The sequence below is a fragment of the Alternaria alternata genome (genome assembly GCF_001642055.1).
Source record: "Alternaria alternata strain SRC1lrK2f unplaced genomic scaffold CC77scaffold_1, whole genome shotgun sequence".
Classification (NCBI taxonomy): Eukaryota; Fungi; Ascomycota; class Dothideomycetes; order Pleosporales; family Pleosporaceae; genus Alternaria; species Alternaria alternata.
Genome location: NW_017306190.1, coordinates 839,744 through 860,378, shown reverse-complemented (window position 1 = coordinate 860,378; position 20,635 = coordinate 839,744). Strand labels below are relative to the sequence as shown.

The 20,635-nt window shown below is 51.0% G+C and overlaps 11 protein-coding genes across 11 annotated transcripts; 3 read left to right on the top strand and 8 right to left on the bottom strand.

The window, feature by feature from the left end:
* Positions 1 to 44: 44 nt before the first annotated feature.
* Positions 45 to 2,822, bottom strand: CC77DRAFT_1015321 (neutral alpha-glucosidase ab precursor). Its single transcript, XM_018523995.1, has one exon. The coding sequence runs from the start codon at positions 2,650 to 2,652 to the stop codon at positions 100 to 102; it is 2,553 nt and encodes an 850-aa protein (XP_018391405.1). The 5' UTR covers positions 2,653 to 2,822; the 3' UTR covers positions 45 to 99.
* Positions 2,808 to 4,883, top strand: CC77DRAFT_1036729 (allantoate permease-like protein; the record flags this gene model as incomplete). The annotated part of the gene is made up of 6 exons (XM_018527030.1): positions 2,808 to 3,144; positions 3,200 to 3,483; positions 3,545 to 3,625; positions 3,676 to 4,122; positions 4,179 to 4,399; positions 4,449 to 4,883. Exons 1-6 carry the CDS (start codon positions 2,960 to 2,962, stop codon positions 4,881 to 4,883), a joined length of 1,653 nt encoding a protein of 550 aa, XP_018391404.1. The 5' UTR covers positions 2,808 to 2,959.
* CC77DRAFT_17210 (hypothetical protein) lies at positions 4,793 to 6,582 on the bottom strand. Its single transcript, XM_018530444.1, has 2 exons — positions 6,064 to 6,582; positions 4,793 to 6,014 (listed from the first exon to the last, which is right to left on the bottom strand). Exons 1-2 carry the CDS (start codon positions 6,309 to 6,311, stop codon positions 5,060 to 5,062), a joined length of 1,203 nt encoding a protein of 400 aa, XP_018391403.1. The 5' UTR covers positions 6,312 to 6,582; the 3' UTR covers positions 4,793 to 5,059.
* CC77DRAFT_17098 (hypothetical protein) lies at positions 6,445 to 7,412 on the bottom strand. The gene is made up of 4 exons (XM_018530438.1): positions 7,394 to 7,412; positions 6,918 to 7,265; positions 6,651 to 6,793; positions 6,445 to 6,599 (listed from the first exon to the last, which is right to left on the bottom strand). Exons 2-4 carry the CDS (start codon positions 7,158 to 7,160, stop codon positions 6,578 to 6,580), a joined length of 408 nt encoding a protein of 135 aa, XP_018391402.1. The 5' UTR covers positions 7,161 to 7,265; positions 7,394 to 7,412; the 3' UTR covers positions 6,445 to 6,577.
* A 42-nt stretch (positions 7,413 to 7,454) lies between these two features.
* CC77DRAFT_17076 (FAD/NAD(P)-binding domain-containing protein) lies at positions 7,455 to 9,134 on the bottom strand. The gene has a single exon (XM_018530435.1). The coding sequence runs from the start codon at positions 8,764 to 8,766 to the stop codon at positions 7,537 to 7,539; it is 1,230 nt and encodes a 409-aa protein (XP_018391401.1). The 5' UTR covers positions 8,767 to 9,134; the 3' UTR covers positions 7,455 to 7,536.
* A 779-nt stretch (positions 9,135 to 9,913) lies between these two features.
* Positions 9,914 to 11,842, bottom strand: CC77DRAFT_1015315 (cytochrome P450 monooxygenase-like protein). The gene is made up of 2 exons (XM_018523994.1): positions 10,554 to 11,842; positions 9,914 to 10,502 (listed from the first exon to the last, which is right to left on the bottom strand). The coding sequence occupies exons 1-2, from the start codon at positions 11,778 to 11,780 to the stop codon at positions 9,981 to 9,983; spliced, it is 1,749 nt and encodes a 582-aa protein (XP_018391400.1). The 5' UTR covers positions 11,781 to 11,842; the 3' UTR covers positions 9,914 to 9,980.
* A 297-nt stretch (positions 11,843 to 12,139) lies between these two features.
* On the bottom strand, positions 12,140 to 13,092 carry CC77DRAFT_1015314 (hypothetical protein). Its single transcript, XM_018523993.1, has one exon. It carries the CDS (start codon positions 13,044 to 13,046, stop codon positions 12,285 to 12,287), a length of 762 nt encoding a protein of 253 aa, XP_018391399.1. The 5' UTR covers positions 13,047 to 13,092; the 3' UTR covers positions 12,140 to 12,284.
* A 140-nt stretch (positions 13,093 to 13,232) lies between these two features.
* Positions 13,233 to 15,564, top strand: CC77DRAFT_1056093 (ferric-chelate reductase; the record flags this gene model as incomplete). Its single annotated transcript, XM_018527881.1, has 3 exons — positions 13,233 to 13,667; positions 13,726 to 13,766; positions 13,821 to 15,564. 3 exons carry the CDS (start codon positions 13,233 to 13,235, stop codon positions 15,562 to 15,564), a joined length of 2,220 nt encoding a protein of 739 aa, XP_018391398.1.
* Positions 15,565 to 15,622: 58 nt separating this feature from the next.
* Positions 15,623 to 16,834, bottom strand: CC77DRAFT_1027110 (NAD(P)-binding protein; the record flags this gene model as incomplete). The annotated part of the gene is made up of 3 exons (XM_018526353.1): positions 15,623 to 16,257; positions 16,317 to 16,743; positions 16,799 to 16,834. The coding sequence occupies 3 exons, from the start codon at positions 16,832 to 16,834 to the stop codon at positions 15,623 to 15,625; spliced, it is 1,098 nt and encodes a 365-aa protein (XP_018391397.1).
* Positions 16,835 to 17,031: 197 nt separating this feature from the next.
* On the top strand, positions 17,032 to 18,906 carry CC77DRAFT_1089938 (monooxygenase). Its single transcript, XM_018529498.1, has 3 exons — positions 17,032 to 17,249; positions 17,310 to 17,445; positions 17,511 to 18,906. The coding sequence occupies exons 1-3, from the start codon at positions 17,181 to 17,183 to the stop codon at positions 18,653 to 18,655; spliced, it is 1,350 nt and encodes a 449-aa protein (XP_018391396.1). The 5' UTR covers positions 17,032 to 17,180; the 3' UTR covers positions 18,656 to 18,906.
* Positions 18,702 to 20,235, bottom strand: CC77DRAFT_1027108 (FAD/NAD(P)-binding domain-containing protein; the record flags this gene model as incomplete). The annotated part of the gene is made up of 4 exons (XM_018526352.1): positions 18,702 to 19,014; positions 19,068 to 19,408; positions 19,469 to 20,040; positions 20,097 to 20,235. 4 exons carry the CDS (start codon positions 20,233 to 20,235, stop codon positions 18,702 to 18,704), a joined length of 1,365 nt encoding a protein of 454 aa, XP_018391395.1.
* Positions 20,236 to 20,635: the final 400 nt, after the last annotated feature.

Here is a 20,635-nt window from a genome sequence, read left to right as displayed (position 1 = left end):
GGAGGCTAGAGCGACTGTGGCAAGTTTGGAATGTAACAATGCTAGAGTGTCCTTCTACTGTGAAGTCATTCTAATATCTTCCATGGGACGATGACTTGCTTACTTTCTGCTCTCGATACTGCACTTCCACTTTTCTCTCCCCTGCTTGTCAACTCCTGTTTTCACCGCATCCGCCCCATTGAACACCACACTCCTCGTATCACCTCTTGGCAAGATGATCTCCAGCTCCTCCCAATGTGGTCTGAACCCTTCTTGCAGTTTCTCTTCGTACTGGACCAGTACTTGAGTTTCAGTCGTCTCGTACTTGACCGTGAAGACTGAGATCTTGGCTGGTGGCGGCGAAACACCATCGTCTTCAAACCAAACAGATTCATACTCCTTGCCTTTCGAAGAAGCTTTTGGAGGGAATATTTCCACGGCGCGGTAGTCGTCATGTGGTAGATTCGCTGGATTGCTCGTCTCGCCCACGGAGAGGACTTGTTCGGCACGTCCAACCGGAATTGCACTTCCCACTTTCGCTAGCACTGGAATGCTCGATTCCCAATGCGCTGAAATATCGACCCACTGACCAGCGTCATAGTATGTCTGTGGCTCGTTGTTGAGATCCAGAAACGCGGCATCCGGGTCTGCTAAGTCCTTGGGAAGATACATGCTAGAAGTCTCAGCACCAGGAGTGAAAACACCACCGACCAGCAATGCATCGCCAAGCCAGTACTGTGTTTCGCCGTCGGTCAGTACCTTGTTCGCCCAGATTTCCTGATCGTTCTCATATCCCCAACCAGTCCAACGCTGTGGCGGAGTTGCAGACAGATGAGAATGCAAGGCCAGCGAGTACAGGTAAGGAATAAGTTCGTAACGGCGCTTGATAGTATCCCGTATCAAACTTGTAACCTCTGGATACATCCAAGGCTCAATCACGTCGCCGACACTGTTGTCTTTGCCGGTCTTGAAGCAATTGATAGCGAAGCGCGGACTGTAGATACCTTGTTGGCACCAACGGACAAGAAGTTCGGGGCTCGGCTGTGGGCCTTCGAAACCGCCTATGTCATGGCCGTAGCATTGCATCAGACACACTCCAGCCGTGAGTGATAATGCGTTCGCTCCCTTCATGCCCGGCCAAGATGTTACGTTGTCGCCGCTCCAGGCACTAGCACAATAGCGAAGCGTTCCGGCTGTAGCGCTACGGGTCAGGATGAACGGACGTTGCGAGGGCTCTATGTCAAGGGAGGCGTCATGTGAGGATTTACCCATCAGTTCTGTGTTCAGTGCGCGGCCCCAAAACCCGATATCTTTGCCGTAGCCGCCGCTCTTGGGCTCTTGGGTAACTGTCGGTTCGTCCAATGCGCACTGCCAGCCATCGTGCGGGATAGTGTATTCGTTGTTATCATTCCAGATACAATCGATGCCTTCTCGCTTCAACTGGCGGATTCCGTCATACCACCATTTGTATCCCGCTTTGGAAGTGAAGTCAATATGGCCGCCGACACCACTCTCACCACCACCCGCACTCCACAGTCTCGCCTCAGCAGATGCCAGCGTCAAAGAATCCGTGAAGAATGCCCCAGCTTCCTTGAGCTTTTGATACTCTGGATGTGTGCCCAACACATACGGCTTCACGTTAGCGATAAGCCTGATACCCTCCTTGTGGTAAGCATCAATCCAGCCTTTTGGATCAGGAAACCGGTGTTTGTTCCATGTAAAGACATTGCGCGTCTTCGGCTCCGTCTCTGCAACCGTATAGCCAGATGACATCTGCATACCAGAGCAAGGGATGTCATGTTCCTTTAGCTTAGCAGCAAATTCCATCAGACTCTGACTCGCCGGTGGGTCGTCCGTCATGGAGTACTTCATACCGCCGGCAAGATAGCCAAACGCCCACCGCGGTACTAGTAGCGGGTGACCAACAAGGTCAGCGTAAATGCGTACGATATCTGGTAGCGTCTTTCCAACTAGTAGGTACTCCTCTAGGCCGCCATAGTCCTGACGGTAGACCTTGAAACGCCCCCACATGCCGTCCATCTCCGAGCCTACAGAATAGAAGCCACGGGCATGCGATGTTGAGAAGATACCAACACAGCCTTCCGGAGTAGCATTGATGAGAAGCGGAATGTGCTTATACATGGGATCTGTGCGATATACGTCGTAGCCGAAAGAATCGGTGGCGGAAAGAACGAAGTGACGGTTCGATAGATCCATGGGTGCTGGCTTCTCGCCGAGACCAAGATGGAGGGTTCCATTGTTGTAACGCGTGTAATGAGATATTCCAGGTCCATCAGCGACGTACGAACGGTTGGGAAGGTCGGTGTGAATAGGTGTTTTTTGGCCAGGAAGTGTGATTGAAACGATGGGTACGCCACTTTCCCAGTCCACATTCGCGGTTACGCCATCAACGGCTAATGTCCTTGAACTAGCGTTTGATGTGACCAGGCCTGCATCCGCATGGTCCAGGGTCTTGTCTGGCACCGGCGTAGCTCGGTGCGGCGGCAACAGATGCTTTGGTGAGGTGAACGTTGTTCGGAAAAGGCCAGGTCGTAATGCATCGAACGTAAATGTGAAGTCACCCAAGTTAGACTGCAGTTGAACACCCGAGTTTGATGTTTCTGTTGCGGCGGCAGCTTGATAGCCGCTGATGACATGCTCAAGCATTGGCATGATGGAGAATGAATGTAAAACTGGTCGTCAGTACCTGTCCTCTTTCAAAGTATCGTGACTTCAATCAATTATACTTATAGCAAGACAACGTATGTTACTTCGCACGAAAGTGCCATTTTCCGATGCCGAAAAGGCCAAGCCGGCTTCTTCGGCCGCGCGCGAGCAATGCATCTACCCCCAAAAGAGTTAAGATCGGAGTCTGGGGTCCCCGTGGGGATGCGTATAAGTTTAGTCGGGCCATATCCACTGACTACTGCTGCAGCATTACAGACATTTCTGGATTCGCTCCACCTCACTTCTTCTTGCGATGTCGAAACCAGAGACGACGGACGCTACTGCAGCAACAACAACGGCAACAGATATCGATAAGAACCATGTCGAAAATGTCGAAACCACAGAATCTATCCATAAGCCTAGCAATGCTGCTAACGGTAAAGGCAAAGACAAAGCGGCTGCGCTCCTCGCATCGAACGAACGCATCGTCGTAACATCGTGAGTACTCCCACATGAATTCATGTGGAACGTATACTGACCTCATACCATGCAGCGCCGAGAACAAACGCGTCTTGAAGAAGATCGATCTTGTCATATTACCCATCCTCCTCAGTGTCTACTTTCTGCAGTCTCTCGACAAGACCACTCTGTCCTACGCTTCCGTATTTGGGCTCATCGAGGATGCCAACCTTGACCCGAACAGTCAGCAATACTCATGGCTAGGCAGTATTGTATACATTGCTCAGCTAGTAGCGCAGCCAGTCGTTGCTGTACTGCTAGTCAAGCTGAGAATGGGAAAGTTCATGGGTGTGATGGTCTTCACCTGGGGTGTCATTCGTGAGTGTCTCTGTACGAATTGCATGTGACGCATACACTGACTTCATACGCCTACACTAAGTGTGTGGCATGGCGGGTGCAAGAGACTTCGCTGGACTCATGGCAACACGGTTCCTACTGGGTGCTTTCGAAGCTGCCATAGGTAAGCAAGACCCTCATACTGGCACCATAGCAACTACTAACGTACCATAGCACCTGCATTCATCGCCGTCGTCCAGATGTGGTATAAGCGCGGAGAGCAAACGAACCGCAACGCAGCCTGGTACGCCATGCTAGGTATCGTCAACATTCTTGGGAGCTTGCTCTCGTACGGTTTGGGACATATCAAGTCGGACCTCCTGCACTCATACCAGATCATCTTCCTCTTTTGTGGCCTGCTCACAGTCATCGTGTCGGTCTTCGTTTGGTTCTTCATGCCGGACTCTCCTGTCGAAGCAAAGTTCCTAAATGATCACGAGAAGCTGATTGCGGTCGAGCGCCTGCGTATGAATCAAATGGGTGTCGCATCCCGCGTCTGGAAGTGGGATCACGTATTGGAGGCCTTCATGGATCCCAAGACTTGGCTTTGGTTTTCCATGTTGACGGCTGTCAGCATTCCTAGTGGTGGTATCACTACATTCGGACCTTTGATCATTCAGAGTGAGCAGTCCCCTTAGACAAGCCACATGTGACGCCTGTACTGACCGCGTATTCAGGTTTCGGATTTGGTCAATTTGCAACCATTCTCTTCAACATGCCGTTCGGCATCGTCCAGATTGTGGCAACTATAGGGGGCGCTTGGCTAGCAACATGGCTCAAGAAAAAGAGCCCGGTCTTGATCCTTTTGTGTATCCCGCCAATCATTGGCATCATTATCCTCATGGTCGTTGGACGCGGCGATTCGAACAAAGGCGTCTTGCTTTTCGGATATTACCTCGTAAGTCATTGCTTCTCCGAAACAGAACGATCAACACTAACAAGCCCAGACGTCATTTTACCCCGGAATATCTCCGCTCATCTATTCCTGGTCCGGCCAGAATACTGGAGGCGACACGAAGCGTAAAGTAACGACTAGTATCCTCTTTGTCGGCGCTAGTGCGGGTAACATCATCGGACCCCAACTTTTCAAGCCATCCGAGAAGCCACACTACTACAGAGGATTGCGCGCCAATTTGGCATTGTTTATTGCAATTATTGTTCTGATTTTGCTTGCAATGTTCTGGATCAAGCTGTTGAACCGGAAGCATGCAGCAACAAGGGAGAGCATGGGCAAATCGGCGATCGTTGTTGATACGAGTATGGGAACTGCGCGTGAAGGTGACGCCGAGGAAGCTGACAACGCACAAGCCAGTGGGGTGGGTGACAAGGCGTTCGATGATCTGACTGATATCAAGAACGAAGATTTCGTTTATGTTTTATAAGTAACGCGCAGTGGAGATCGTCCTTTCAGACGACATCTGGGCAGCATGTATCGCGATGGAATGGATAGTCGTATGTCTTGTTGGCCTCCGCACATAATGTACATGCTTGGCTACTAGACCCAGTCATCCGAATATGACCTGCGTATATATTTCCGCTTCTTGTTGAAATTCTTGTTTCAAAACAAGCTGTCTATGTTGACGAATAGATCTTGCCATCCGAGAGGCATGTGTTTGAGATTTAACCCAGGAAAATCCCACTCGAACACAAACTCGCTTGGCACATAGCCCTGGAACTCGTCTTCAGCCGCCCCATTTCTTGTTCCAGCCATCGAATTTTCTTGATCAGAATTTTGTTCCGCTGCATACTCTCGGAGAGCGGCTTCGCATTTCTCGATGCTGGTTTGCAAGATCTGAAAATATGCGATATGGCCGACGGTCACTGTCTTCAACTCTTCTAGCACGCGGTGCGCGTCACGAAGCAGGGCCATGACAGAGGGGACTGGGTCGCGGAGAAGAATGGCTAGCCTGAGAACGAGTAGAACTGATACGGCGCATTTAGCCCAAACGTAATCAAGCGTCCAGCGGAAAGTACTGAGATATGCTGAGCCAGAGGTGGTAGTGTGAGATGCAGGCGATGAGGTTGGTGTTAGCGATGACTGAAGCATGTAATGTAAGTGGCAGCTTGCCGCCTCCTTGGCTTTACGTATGAAGTCGCGTTGGAAGTCGGTCATGATTGCAATGTTCTCGATCCCTGACGAGGATACAGCTTTTAGATAGAGCGTCATCATCGCCCACTCCCGTTGGATTTGCAAATTTTGTAATGCTATTGCACGTTGGTGTGGCGCTGGCTCCGTCATTGCGATAGTGGTCCACTCATCGAGCCACAGTGACAGCTCAACTCTAGCGTCATCTACTGTAGTTCGAAGCTGATCTTCGCTGAGTTGAATCATGAAGTCACTGTTCCGACCCATGATCTTGGTATAAGCTTCGGTACGGATGATATTGAGCTCGACTTGCGAAAGAAGTCGGATATCTATCGCTGTTCGTTCCGGATGAACGAGCAGGCTCCTAATCTTCCTGGACGACATCTGAAGAGTCAGGCCTGGTAGTTTGCCTCCGTCGAGGGAGAAACTGGAACATCTTCAGCAGAAATCTTCGACTTGGCATGTGGCATACTCACAAAAGCTCAAGGTTGCAGATGCCGTGCCAAACTCTGGATAACCGGTAAAGATTTTGCTCATCGGTAGTGATAACCCTTGGCCGTGCATGACTTTTCGCGATGAGTTGATCAACAGCAAGAGGTAGCCCGATCTGTATGGCGAAGCGAAGGGCTGTTGCTATTAGTACAAATCCATTCTCCGAGTATGCCGCTACTAATGCGATCGCTTGTACATCCTCTACTGTAGGAACGCTTGTGTTAATAAGCATATTGGTTATATGGTCGCGAACTCTAGACTGCAACCGACGATATATCGTTGTGTTGAATCCCTCGTTAGCACGACAGCCAATGCTAACAATGGCATCGAACAGAATTCTTTTTCAAAGTCAGTGTATGTCTCACCCTTGAGTAGGACTGGAGAATTTCTCACGGACTCCGTGAAGACACTGATGCAATGGTATCTGTCTTCTCGCAAAATATGGGTACAAGATATTGCTATGCCATTTAGTGTGGTTCAAACGATAAATCGGAGCCCTCATACACTACCAGAAAAGAAGCTGCCGCTAATCAGTGATATGAGGATTTACAGAAGATTCGGTTCTAGCTACCTTTGATACCAACTCGCTGCTTGTTCCCATGTGACTATGCCTGCATCAACGGCATTGCGTATTGGCATGGCAGGTGCGTTGCATCGAGGTAGGGAATGAAGCGCAAAGTCGGGAACTGTTGTATTCGCATGCTCCGCGAGTGACTGTAGCCACGGACATGATCAGCGAGATGTCTCATGATGGTCCACGAAGTGGGGCTGAAGTCTGTTGTGCCTCTAGCTGGCTCAGGTGTAGTCCTGCCTGGCTTATTTGCAGGTGCCTACGTACGCTTTTGTCCCGGCCTTGTTGGACACGCATGTGCTCGCGAATCATGGCCATTTCTTCCTCGAGCTTTTCGATACGCAACACGTTCTCATCCTTGACTGCGTCATGGTACTGACAGGTTGTACTATTCCTGTCACATCGTTGACAGGGGCGGTTTCCATCGCAGCGGACCTTGGACGTTCGGCAACTGATGCATGCATTGATAGCACGGCGTTTGCGTGGACGCGCTGGAAGAGGTGGATCCATCTAATGGGAAGTTCGTGCGAGATGTACAGCTGTACATCTCGCGTGAGGACCCGTTTTTTAATGATGGTGGGCCGATGCGGGGAAGCTGTACATGAGTCGTGGTCGCTATGGCGGATGTCACTACCGGCAATAAAGAGAGCGGCCGAGATCTTTTGCTGCTAAAAAAGCCACTAAAATCTTGCCTGCACCGCATACGAGGAAAATGAAACAGGTATAGAGACCTTATGCCTTACCTTGAAGCCTACATTAACTTCTAACAGACAACCTTATAGAGACTGAAAGCATTGTAGGCTTTTAGATTCTTCATGTCTATACTATAACTCTTGACATACATTACTGTAGTAGTGTGAGGTAGGATGTAATCCAAGATTTAGCCTTAATTCGGCGCCATGTATTCGTTTATCGTGGGTGTCGTCTCGAGGTCAAGGTCGATACCGAACATCCCTGTAGCCTGCCCGTAACTAGTCTTAACAGCCTCAGATGCGTATATGCGCATTTCCTTCTCGTATGCCTCTGTCACACCAGTCCATTTATCGCCATCGCCTCTCTCCCAAGCTTCGGCAATCAATCGACCAAGCAAAGCTGAATCACGCACAGCCGTGTTCGCACCGTTGCCGCCCGCCGGCGTCATGGCATGGACAGCGTCGCCAACAAGAGTAACTCGAGGATCGTTGGGCCATTCCGGAACACCCCTCGGGTCAGAGCATGTGATCTTCCAGAAAGCTGCTTCAGATTCTTTCATATTCTCGAACAGTGGTCTGACACGCTGGTGGTAGTGCGAAGTGAGGGCTTTGGCAATTTTTGCAACAGGCTGTCCGGTAATGGTGTAGTTGTCATTAGGTGCCTTGATGACACCTGGCGAGCCAATCATGGTCCAGCCAAAGTCGATATCGGGGTTATCCATATCACCAGCGCGTACATTTGTGATGATGAAGACCCTGCCGCCGTTTGGTTGCGACGTGTCGTCGGCGAATCGGAAGACGCCTTCGCCCAAGGCCCTAAAAGCGGATGTTGGAGCTTGTCCATGGATTCCTCTCGATCCAAGGTCGTAAACTTTGATGGCGCCGTTGGACAGCTGAGCGCCTACTGCGCTCTTGACGCCCTCGCCTCCAACCAGCATGGATCCTTCTTCCGACTTAGTACCATCGGCAAAAATCAATCGCACACCATTGTCCGTCCTTTCGTATGCTGTGGCGTGGTGATTCCAGCGCACCTTGTCCTCTAGGCCCTCGATGAACAGCTTGCGCATGTCGCCGCGCGAGATGCCCACCACCTTACCGTCCTTGCTTGTCAAAGGCTCGCTCCTCACGCTCGGAGCATCTCCACCCACTGTCTCGCCCGTCAGCGGGTTGATGGCTGCAAAGCCGGCCCCACCTGTTTTCCCACAAGCATCGTAGAACTTCTGGAAGCCTGTGGGGCCGAGGACTTCCTCAATGGCATCGAGCCCCTGGGCTGAGAGTCGCAGGCGGTAGCCTTGGGCTCTGAAAATGATGGATGCGTCGCGTTCGAAGACGAGGAATGGGATTTTGGACCGGTGCAGCGAACGGGCGAGGAGGAGCGAGGCAAGGCCGCCGCCGGAGATGAGGATTGGCTTGGGGGTGCTCATGGTGGGCGATGGGTTGATTCGGAGTGTGGAGGGCGCTTGACAAGAGACGCCATGGCTCCTATTATAGCAGTCGCGCTTGGTGTTGAGGAAGACGCGAGATGTATTGCGTCAAGTACATCATTGGGCAAGTGGGGGCCGCGTCGGAGCTCCGGGGCATCCAAAGGGGCGTGATTTCTAATAAGCCGTCGCGCTGTCAGTAAGCACCGGTTCATCTCTTTCCGCACCTCGATGCTTTCAATTACCAAGCCTCGCACACAGTTGCGTGCTTCGCGATGCAGCAGAGTTGGTCGACATTAGTCTTCATGGTCAATGATGAAAGCCGCAAGCCGCTGCGCTTTGTAAACGCCTGACGATTTGAGTGAAGACAAAATTAATGGGGACTTGGTACCTGCCCGGGTGTATAAACGTTATCATCAGCTCCAAGACACCGAGAGCTCCACCGGAGAGACAAACTGGACAGGTGCCCTAAGCTGCCGACATTAGGATGCAGGATACCTGAGAGCAACTGGGGTATTGGATAGGTAGGTCAATAGCAAGGACAGGCACAATTAAAGATCAGCGTCTAGATACTGTCGAATTTATGTGGGAAGACGTGGACATAACAGTCAAAATTGCACTTGCTGCATCTCGTCCGAAATGTCAAGCAAACAACCTCCGGAGTGCTGCCGACACTCCGCATCCGCAAGCTAGTGTAGATCACTCCACAGGCTTAACAACAACAAGCATTTCGCATTTGCCATTTTGTCCTGCTCATTGGGTGCATACCTATCTTCGCCTTCTCCTCGAGCAAAATGACGCTGGACGCGCCACGACACGGGTCCTCTCGTTAAGAAGCTCATCGAAGACCTCCAGCCTAGTACTCGTCTTGCCGCCATGAGCGAGTCAGCCACGTACCGCGAGATCATGGCCAAGTGGTCGAAGGTTGTGGGTAAGAAATTAGTTGGCGACGAAGGTATCAAGCACATGTCTGGAAAAGAATATTGGGATACGATGTCTGGAGATGATGATATCAAGGAGCATACTATGCAGTGCTGGTAGTACACTAGAGATCTTGGATATTACGGTGGTGACAAGAATCTTCTTTTTCTGGAGAGCGTGGGTATGGCAGGACAGATGACGAGTTTGGAAGATTGGTCGACATTTGAGGGCTAGGATAAAGAATCTGGTTCCGGGTGGCGAACCTCGCAGGTTTCGATGATATCAAATGTTTTCCACTAAACTCTTCTCACCCATCTCAGTCCTACACTCTCGGGGTTGACCATCTCGTGCAACATATGCCCCTCATGGTCGACTTTTAAACTGCACTCCCACGCCCTCTTCCTTGCGCCTTCCTCTGTTTCACCAGATTCAGGCACAACTTCTACTTTCCAGTCCCGCAACAGCGCGGCCAGGACCGCTACAAGCTCGACTTGTGAGAAGCGCTTTCCTGGACACACGCGCTGGCCCCATGCCCACGCTAGATAGTGCTCGGATGTATCTGGCGCTAGTACCTCGCTTTCGAATGGGATTGTTCCTTGAGTTTGAGGATCCGATACGCTAATATGTTGACCGGGATTCCAGCCGAGGGGATCAGGTCCCCAGTATTTGGGGAGTGCGTGGAGAGCTGGTATAGAGCAATGGACTGATGTTCCGGCAGGGATAATGTATGTTTCACCGTTGTATTTCAAGGGTTGAGAATTTGAACCCGTCGTCTTGACTAATTGGGATAGTGGGTGGCAGATACGCAATGTTTCCATCTACGAAAGGATTAGCATAAATTTGGTGACACGGACTAACACGGTACTTACAATCACAGCACCACAGCGTTTTAGCTTTTTGAAATTCTCGAAACTCCATGTGTTGGTGTCGCTAGAAGTAAGGTAATGGTGTAGTTCTTCACTAATCCACTCTTGCGACTGTGGGTTCGCGGCGAGGTGGTAAAGTATGCTGGTCAGGGCGATGGCTGTAGTGTCGTTCCCGGCAAATGCGTATACGAAGAGATTGCTGATGATCTCTTCCTCGGTCATATTCACAGTCTTGATAGCCTTGTTTTCGTCCGCGACTTCGTAGAGAGGTGCCTCGCCGGGACTTTGATTTGTGTCTAATGCGCGCACCAGACGCGCGACAAGATGCTGACGATCAGTCCGTCCTTGCTTCACGTGTATCCGTTCTTCATCCATCAGACGTAAAATGTACGAGCGGAAAATAGCCATTGCTTCCGCAGCACCTTTCCAGGACTTAGGCGTCCACCAGGCTTTCAGTCCTTCTTCGCCCAGGATGAAGATCTGGATGATGGAGCCTAGAATGGTTGAGAGAGAAGCTCGATACATGTATGAGGTATCACCCTCATGCTTGCTCTTGGTTTCCTCAGACTTTCCTTCGAACGGATAGACCTTGTCGAACATTGCTGCGGCCAGGACGTTGAGTGTGAAGACTTTTGTATCTTGGTGGGTTGAACGTATCGGTTGCTTGCATCGCTTGGTCCAGAATTCGAGCATACCTTCAGTCTGACTCAAAGACTGCCTCCAAACCAGCTCGTTGTTCTTCTCCGTGAATGTAACGCCAGTCATCTTCCGATGCCGCTGCCACTCCTCGTCATCCGTCGTCGATAGGTTCTTTCCGTACACGTTAAGAACAGCCATTTCCTCCATATTACGTCGGAAATCCCTGCGGCGTTGCAGAATATCATACGTGACCGCAGCATCCGCTACGCAAAGCTGAAGACCGCCTGGATGCACCACGATGAAGACATCGCTACCCACATGTTCGTGGACCTGGGCGCGCGTATTGGCTTCCCAGCCGTACGAGTAGATGCGAGACATGTTCTCGGTCGCAATACCCAAGCGTTCGCATAAGCGCACAAATTTGCTGCCGCCAAGCAGCCAGAAAGGGTTCATAGGTGAGATCCATCGTTCGAGGTAAGGGAGGCCAATTGCTCTCGCTTTTGCGCGATTTTGGGCGAGAGATTGCGCAGACCAGATAGTCAAAGCGACTGGCAGCGCGAGCAATGTGAGCAGTATTGTCAAAAGTGCCATTTTGGTGAATGGCCTTTGCAGACCCAGTAGAGCGATTGTATCGCTTTTCTAGCCATGGCATGTTCTGCGCGTTAAGTATCGTCGAGTGAATCCTTCGGGCGTATCTCAACGCGCGCTTTGCCTGAATGAGCTTCTGTGGCTGGAGTGGGGGCCGCATCTCAGGTTCATTCCGCTTCCGCACAGCAGCATGTCAATTCCTGCCACGGTTAGATGGTGATGTTTGGGGATCATCTACGTCGGTATGATAACGAACGACTGCATTGCACATACACGCAATGTCAACCTCTGATAGTCTCAGTTCGATGTGAAATGAGCATAATTTCACAGCTACCGCACAGTTCATATATTCCTTCAACACCGTTGGCATCCCGCACATGGCCAGATCCCGCGATGTCCGAAAGGACTGAATGACCTAGATCTTCAGGCGTGAAGTATAGCAACACAGTGGCTGTAACGGACGTATACAGACATCTTGTCATGGTCGGTCAAGATGTATAATTGAGGCTAAGTGCTATATGACACCATGCACTCTATGATGTAGTCAACATTCGGCTTCATCAACAGCATGTAGTCTTCTTCCAGCATGATCGGTTTAGGCTGCTGGGCCACAAAGATAGCCTGGCCGAGGTCGTCGCTGTAGCTCCAGTCCCACCACGAATGTTCCAGATCCGGAGCGTTCGGAGCATCGTATCTTTGGTAATGGTCTTCCTTGAGCATTTCACCGAGTAGTCTAACAAATTCGTGAGATCCCCATGATGCCAGACCACTCCCTTGGGCGAGGAGCCTGATCTCTTTGACATTCTGCAATCGTCTGAATAAGTCTACCAGGGCTTTTCGGCTTTTGGAATCTTCGAGCATGATCACAAGTTCCAGCTGATCAAGGTGCATGCATGGCTTGTTCAAGGGGAACATCTCCCATCTTTTGATATCGCCGGGGTTATAGTGGACTCTCAACTTCTTTACGTCGCGTAGAAGCGCGTCGGATTGCTGGTGAATAACCCAAGTAGAGTCTTTGGGGAGCACGAAGAGCGTCTTTTGAATGGCAAGACGAAAGAACTCGGCGTTGAATTGTCGGCAGACCAGCCTTATGGCGAGGTTGTTGCTGGGTTTGTATTTGCTGTCGACCCTAAAATGATCCCTTTTTTCTCCAGGCCTGTGCTGTCTGGTGAGTCCAGCGTCGGGCTGCTCAAGCGCATAGGCGGCAATCTCCAAGCGAAGCTCGGTTGGTAAAGTGAAAAAGGTCGTCTTCTCGTTGACTTGTGGCATAGTCTGGTATGCTGTGAGCCTGCAGGCTTGATTGGCCGACTTCAGGCTCGAACAACGACCCAGCTGACGCGAACGAGGAGCGCCCAATCTTAGCGCAAGTCCGTGCATAGCCATCTGATAAGATTTCTCCAACCCCGCCGATCTCCGAGGTTGCATCGTCCTTCTTGTACTTCATCGCGTCCACCCATGCGCGCTTTGTCGATATCTATCATTCTTTACACTCTTGCAGATGTAGCACAGTCTCTGTACTCGGGCAAGTTTTGCCCTTTGGCTTGCGAGACCACCATCAACTATGTAACCTTTAACGACACCGACCCTTCGCTTTCGCGGAAGTTCCGAGCATGTCAAAGTGATTTGCGCGTCACGTCACTGTACCTGTGTTTCGGGGAATTCTGTAAGCGAGATGGTCATATAGAAGAGTGGATTGAGAGTCAGAATCTTTGGTGCGAAGCATACGCGAATATCACATTACCTTCATTTCACGATGTTGTGGATCGATGGACGCCGGATGAAAGGGGCAAAATAAGACGGCTGCAGGCGGAAGAGGCACTGGAGTTTCCGAGCATTGATGAAGTTGTGCTACCCAGTGATATGCTCGTGAAGCGAGCTTTTACGACTATGGTACAGTTTTCATCCGTCATGGCCTGATGGGAAATGCAATGCTAACCACAGCATACAGGACGCAGCAGATTGGGAATACAAGATCCATCTTGTATATGGGTGAGCATAATCTGGATTCTATTGAACGCACAATCGCTGAGAAAAGATTTACAGATGGTACATGTACTACTTTTGGATCGCCGTAGTGATTGTTGGTGTCACAACGCGTCTCTTATCACTGATGCGCGGTAGACGACACTACAATAAGTCGTATGAGGCGATCTCAGAGGTTGCTTCTAGCACAGATTCTGTGTCACTCAGCCCTGTAATCCGTTTACAGACATGGCTAAAGCGATACCTCACCACACCTGCCGCGTTTGGTGACCGCTGTTCTCGACCTTATGGCTGGTGCACCATACCACCACGGATCCAATCGCTTACCATCTTCTTCTTCGTCGCACTCAACATCGCCGTCTGTACTTGCTCCTACCGTCTTACCGAAGGCAACCTCTACTGGCCAGAGAAGTCAGCACAACTTCTCCGCTATGTATCGGATCGTACTGGGATCGTTTCGCTGGCAAACTTCCCTCTTGTCTGGCTTTTTGGCATGCGAAACGATGTTTTAATCTGGATAACTGGATGGGGATTCGGCACATACAACGCTTTCCATCGATGGGTTGCTAGGGTCGCCACGGTACAAGCTGTGGTGCACAGTCTGGGCTATACGCTGATGATACTGGAGAGCGGAGGATGGTCACACTTTCTCAAGTACTGGACGAAACACTACTTCTGGAATGGCGAACTAGCGACCATCGCTATGTGTGGCCTTTTAGCGTTTTCGTTCTATGGTATTCGCCGTGCGCACTACGAGTTCTTTCTCGTCACGCACATAGCGTTGTCCATCGCCGCACTCTGGTCCATGTACTACCATGTCGAGATCTTTACTAACGGCGAGTGGAACATATTTATCTGGCCATGTGTCGTTGTCTGGATCTTCGATCGCGCCATGCGCCTCGTTCGGATCGTAGTGTTCAACCGCAATCCTTTCGGTACCAAGGCTAGGGTCACTTATGACCCTAATAGTAACCTTGTCCGAATGGACGTTGACGGGAAGAAGAGCTTGGTCGCGCCGAAGCCTGGTACATATTACTATATCCACGTATTGGACGACACGTTGTATGCCCACCAGAGCCATCCTTTCACGTTGGCATACACCTCGACAGATGCCGACCAGCCTCCGTCTACGCCTTTGTCGCCACTTTCGCTCAGACCCGAACCCTTGCGCACGTCATCAGCCTCATCCACCGAGTCTGATGCGCTCCTGCCATCTGAAGGCGTACTGAACATGGTGTTCCTTATCCGACCATACGACGGTTTCACATCCCGTTTAAAATCACATTGTCTTTTGCATCCCAAAAGACTCAACGTCCTCATCGAAGGACCCTATGGACATACTGTCCCTCTCCGAAGTTTCACCAACATTCTGTTTATAGTTGGTGGGACTGGTATCGCAGTGCCTCTGTCACATCTGGCTCATATACTGTCCACGTCCTCACGTGTTCAGAGTGTGAAGATTGTTTGGGCGGTCCGCGAGTATGCATTCCTTGCGTCAGTACTGCGTGACTTCAGAGGGTTGTTAAGCGATGAGAGAATGGAGATGGAAGTACATGTCACTCGCGATGACGAAGCAAAGGACGACGTCTTAGGCGAGGCGTTAAAGAGTGTGAGGATGATGGCGCACAGGCCCAATGTACATACCACGATAGTGGAAGCTGCAAGAGATGCGGGGCAACAACCGCTAGCGATTGTGGCCTGCGGACCAGCTTTGATGGCTGATCAGGCCAGAAGAGCAAGTGTACAGATGCTGGCTAAGGGACATAGGGGTGTTGAGTACTTTGAAGAAAGCTTTAAATGGTAAGGCACATAAAACTAGACCGAAATGGCGATATTTGCTCAGTGCTATGCCTCGCTGTGGTTTATAGATTCCCTTTATCTTCTTTCTTCTTCAATTCAACATACCATTGCGCGACTTCCTTTACGCTGTCCTTTAGGCCCCTGATCTTGTCTCCGCTCAAGAGCATGTTCTCTGTCACACTCGAATCGGCGCGAAACGGCATGTTGATAGGAACCTTGCCTCGTCCCACTCTGAAGGCTCCTGTCTTGACTTCGTTTCCGAAGTCAAGTTCAATCATGTCTGCCGCGTCGTTCCATAGCTTTTCTCCATCTATACCCGGTTCTACCGTGCCAGCAGCGACATACCACGTAGGCAAGTCTTCGCTCCTGATTCTCTCATCTAGCGCCTCAATGTGAATCCGAGCGCAGTCCTCTACGTGTATGAAGCCGAATGCATATCGTGGTGTCATGTCATCGAAGAGCAACGCCTTGCTTTGTCGATCCACATGTGCGAGGGCTTGCTCAGACGTTGTGCAGAATTCCGAAGGCCCGATGACGGTGCCTGGTATGATTTGCGCGATAGAGAAGGGGAGCTTGTGGGAAGCTTGAAGGTGGGCAAGGTTGGTCATGCATTGAGCTTTTGCGGAGCAATATGCGTTGTGAGGAGACTTTAGAGGGGGTCGGTATTCGAGAGACGTTTGCGAGACTTGGACCTGCTCTGTGTAGGTCAGCACAAGACATTGAGCTGGACAGGAGAGCACGATGGAAGAGACGTACCGTTTAGAACGCGATCCATACGCCTGCCTAAGGTATCTCCGTCTTCCGAGTCAACGAGACCAGCCCCGGCTTGCGTGAAAACCATTCTCTTCACCGTCTGTGACTTGTTCCCAGCTTCAATCAAGCCCTTGGTAGAGTTGATGTACGGCCAGTAGATGTCCTTGTCGGGATCCAGATTTGGCATCGGCCATGCTCCTGCTATGTGCACAACATAATCGGCACCTGCAACAGCTTCGTCGTAAGCTCCTTCAGCAGCATTGTTTGGCACGACAGCGTATTCGACCAGGTCAAGGTATGGCTGGACCGAGGGCCCGGATTTGATGAAGTCAATGGCGGCGGAACGGCGCACGATACAGCGTACTCGATAGCCAGTCTGCAGTGCGTACACGACGCACGCGTAGCCGATTGTGCCATTTGCACCGGTAATCTGGTTGGCCTATCAGTCTTGTTGTGCCGAATGTCATGGACGGGGTTTGGCGTACAGCGACAAGGCCACGAGCTCCGCGATTCACTGTCATGATTCAATGTCGCGACGGCCGGCTGCTCCAATACCGCAAACGCTTCTGGCTCAAGTCAGAAGCTTGGATAGACATGGTCAATATACAGAAGCGCTTGCGTCTTACTAAGACTATCGTGGGGAGAGTGCGGCTTACAAGCAAGGGAGGGCGAGATGCTGGGGGTTCCGATTAGCGTTCCAGGTTCCGACATCCCTCGGCATTGCTTGAGACGTCGAGCCTGTCGTCATCGGATCTTCCCCAATCAACCCTCCCCGCTGACCATTGACGCGCGAACGAGGCTCACTATGGCTGCTTCACTCTCACCTTACGTGAAGCCCGATTGGAATACTGGCTGAAGTTACCAATAATGGCAGACGGCACCATACAATCCCAGGGCTTTCCTCACGCCGCCAGTGAGAGGCTCAACATCATCATCGTACGTTCCAGCACGCGCACGCGCTTCTCATCCCGAGCACAAACTGACTTCACTACCTAGGCAGGCGCATCCTTAGGTGGCCTCGCGACAGCTCTTGCTCTAAAACGTCTTCCAGCACCACATGCACACCCCGTCACGCTTCTCGAACGGAATCCGACCGCCCTCCTCCACAATCAAGGCGCTGGCATCGTCGCTGGTGAGGACTTCTCCTGTACGACCCACTCCTGAGGCATACACTAACATCGCGCCCGCGTCTTATAGGTGGTGATACCCTGGCATTCTTCAAGCGCTACGACAAATGCAAGCGCGACTTGGCTGTTACCTCGACTCGAAGGCAATACCTGAGCAAGGATGGTGAGGTCATACACAAGGAAGACATGCAGCAGAACATGACCAGCTGGGACCTTGCATACTATATGCTCAGGGCTAACGTTGATGGGATCGAGAGCAAGTATTGCGACGCGCCGCGCGACCAAGACAGTGGTAGCAAGGTTGCACATCTCCATGGACACAAGGTGGTTGAACTGCAAGACAAGGGAAACAAAGTGGTTGTAAAATACGAGACAAGCGAAGGAAGTACGGGCGAGATGGAAGCTGACCTGGTCATTGGCGCCGATGGACCGAGTTCTACCATCCGCTCCCTCCTCACTACCGGCGTCGAGCGCACGTACGCGGGCTATGTCGCTCTTCGCGGGACCGTCCCTGAAAACTCAGTCAGTCCAAAAACACTGGAAGCTTTTAAAGAACGCTTTACCTTCTTCCATACGAAAGGGATCCAGATCCTAGCATACTTGATACCTGGCGAGAACGGTATTCTCGAGCCGGGCAAGCGCCTCATCAATTTCGTCTACTACACTAATTTTCCGTCACCTTCTTTAACTGATCCTTCTCCCGACTTCCGTGAGTTGATGACCGATGTGGACGGCCAGTATCATCGCATCACCATGCCACCTGGCAAAATGGATCCGCAAGCATGGGAGAAGCAACGTAAGATTGCAAGTGAGCGCCTGCCTCCTCAGTTCGCTGAGATCGTCAGAGCGACTGAGAAGCCATTTGTACAAGCAGTTACCGACGTTGTTGCTCCAACGAATGAGTTCATGGATGGTCGTGTCATCCTTATCGGCGATGCTCTGGCTGGCTTCCGGCCTCACACTGTCGCAAGCACTAGCCAAGCGTGCTTCGATGCCATGATCCTGGCAGACATGATCGAGGGCAAAGTGAGCCGGAGTGCGTGGAAGAAGGAGACACTGGGATATGCGAGAACACTGCAGAAGAGAGGTGTTGATATGGGAGAGCGCAGTCAGCATCAAGACCTGCCGTTGGAGGAGCATATCCACGATCGGAACTTGGCAAGCAAACCGAGAGGGGAAGAGGTATGGCCAGAGTGGGCAGTTGAGGGTCTATAATAGCTACAATTACAATCTACGAGTCAAACAAGTCTGTCGCCAGAATCTAAGACCAGTCGCCTTCATCTCCAACCACTTCACCACGTTCTGAAGCTTCCAGAAGCTCGCGTACAGTCCACGGTTTGTACTTGTACCCCGGTGGTAGGTTCGTATTCCCGAACTCGGTGCCCGTGAGTAAGTGCTCAGCACATTCATGATACTTATCATAAGCGTACTGCTCAGGGTTATGGTAGATCAACCAATTCCCAACCATCTGCTCCTCCTTCTTTGGCGCTGCTTTCTCGTCCTTCCAGTCGGTGTTATGGAAGACTTCCCGGTTCTTGAAGCCCATTTTCTGTGCGCACGATACTCGCTCGAACCTGTGATAATCGAATCAGTCACTTTTGCTTTTATGCAATGCCTCTTGACTCACCTCAGCTTATTATGAACCTTTGTCGCAATCGCAACATTCTTCTTCCCACTGATCTGCAGACAGGCTGCTAGTGAGTAAGCATCCTCCATCGCCATTGTGCCGCCACTGAATGACGTGGGCAAGAATGGATGTGCCGCATCGCCAAGTTGAACAACACGACCGCCTTTCGAGACCCACTGCGGCTGTGGGTCACGCCACATAAGCTTCCAATCGAGACATTGATTGTTCGGAGTTGCCCTGATGAGCTCGGCCACAAGGGGGTCCCAATCTTTGACAACCTGGAGACTCTTATCTGTGGAAGTAGTTTTCGACCAGCTCTCTGTTGCCGTACCTTTTTCGTCCTAATGGGTCGATCAGTAAAGAAAAAGACCATGGAAGTAACTTGAGAGTTCTTCACCGACCTTGGTTGTCAGAAGATACCACAACTCGTCCTGATTGAGTCCAAACACTACATGTGCGCCTGGGCCAATGTACATGAAACCGCGGTTTTCATAGCCAGCAAACGCTTTCGCAAGAAGGGGAGACTTTTCAATCGCTGGTCCGGCAGGAAAAGAACTCCGGTAAACAACGAAACCAGAGCTAATCGGTTTATCTTTATTTCCATCAATGATCTCACGAGATTTGGAGCCGACGCCGTCTGCAGCTACAACAACATCTGCGATTATTCTTTCGCCATTGTCAAGGATAACGCCGCCCGTTTGGTTCGTTTCAAAATATGCACCTACTCTGCACTCGTAGGTTATGGGGATACCGAGCTCTTTGACATAGGTATTAAGCAGGTTGTGAAGTTTCTTTCGGTAGATGCCCAGCGAAGGATTCTTTGAGTGGCCAGGGGCATGATGCTGAATGAATGTGCCGTCGTATTTGCGCAGTTCGAAGTCCGGTGGTAGTCCAATAGCCCTGGCACGTTCCATAAAGCTGGGCCACTTCTTGGGAGTTTCGAGTGCAGAAGTGGTTATCATGATTACTTCGCCTGGTTGTTATTGTGTTATTGATGGTTGTGTTATCTTCCAATTTCAACGTGCTTACCAGAGTACTGGCCTTCTTGGTTTCGTTCAAGAATTCGTACATTGTGCCCTTTGCGATAGGCTTCGATGGCGCAAGTGAGACCACCGATACCGCCTCCTACTACAAGGACGTCGACACCAGTCGGTGGCTCTCTTTCCATCTGGGTGTGTTGGACGCCAGGCATGTTTGATTCTGTGGGCTCTGTTCAATGATTTGTTCAGTTGCGTTTTGATATCACTTAGCCAGATTTCTTCACTCCAATATCTATATACTAGCCCAACGCACGTAAGTCAACCAACACTCCATTGTTTACGGCACAAAAATATACCGACGGTCGAAAGTCTACGGATGGAAGAGACGCTTGGCCCGTACCCAAAGTTACAGATGTGCAGATCAGCGTGGATCTGCTCAGGAGCATGCGGTGTTGTATTGGATCGCAGATGTTGCTTCCGGCATCCCGACGGTATCACTCCGATTGCTTGTTAAGCATGAGGCTATTTGTGTCCTTGAAGACTAGTAGCGGAATTTTACCGGCGGCGGTGACGGTTTCTGCATTGGGC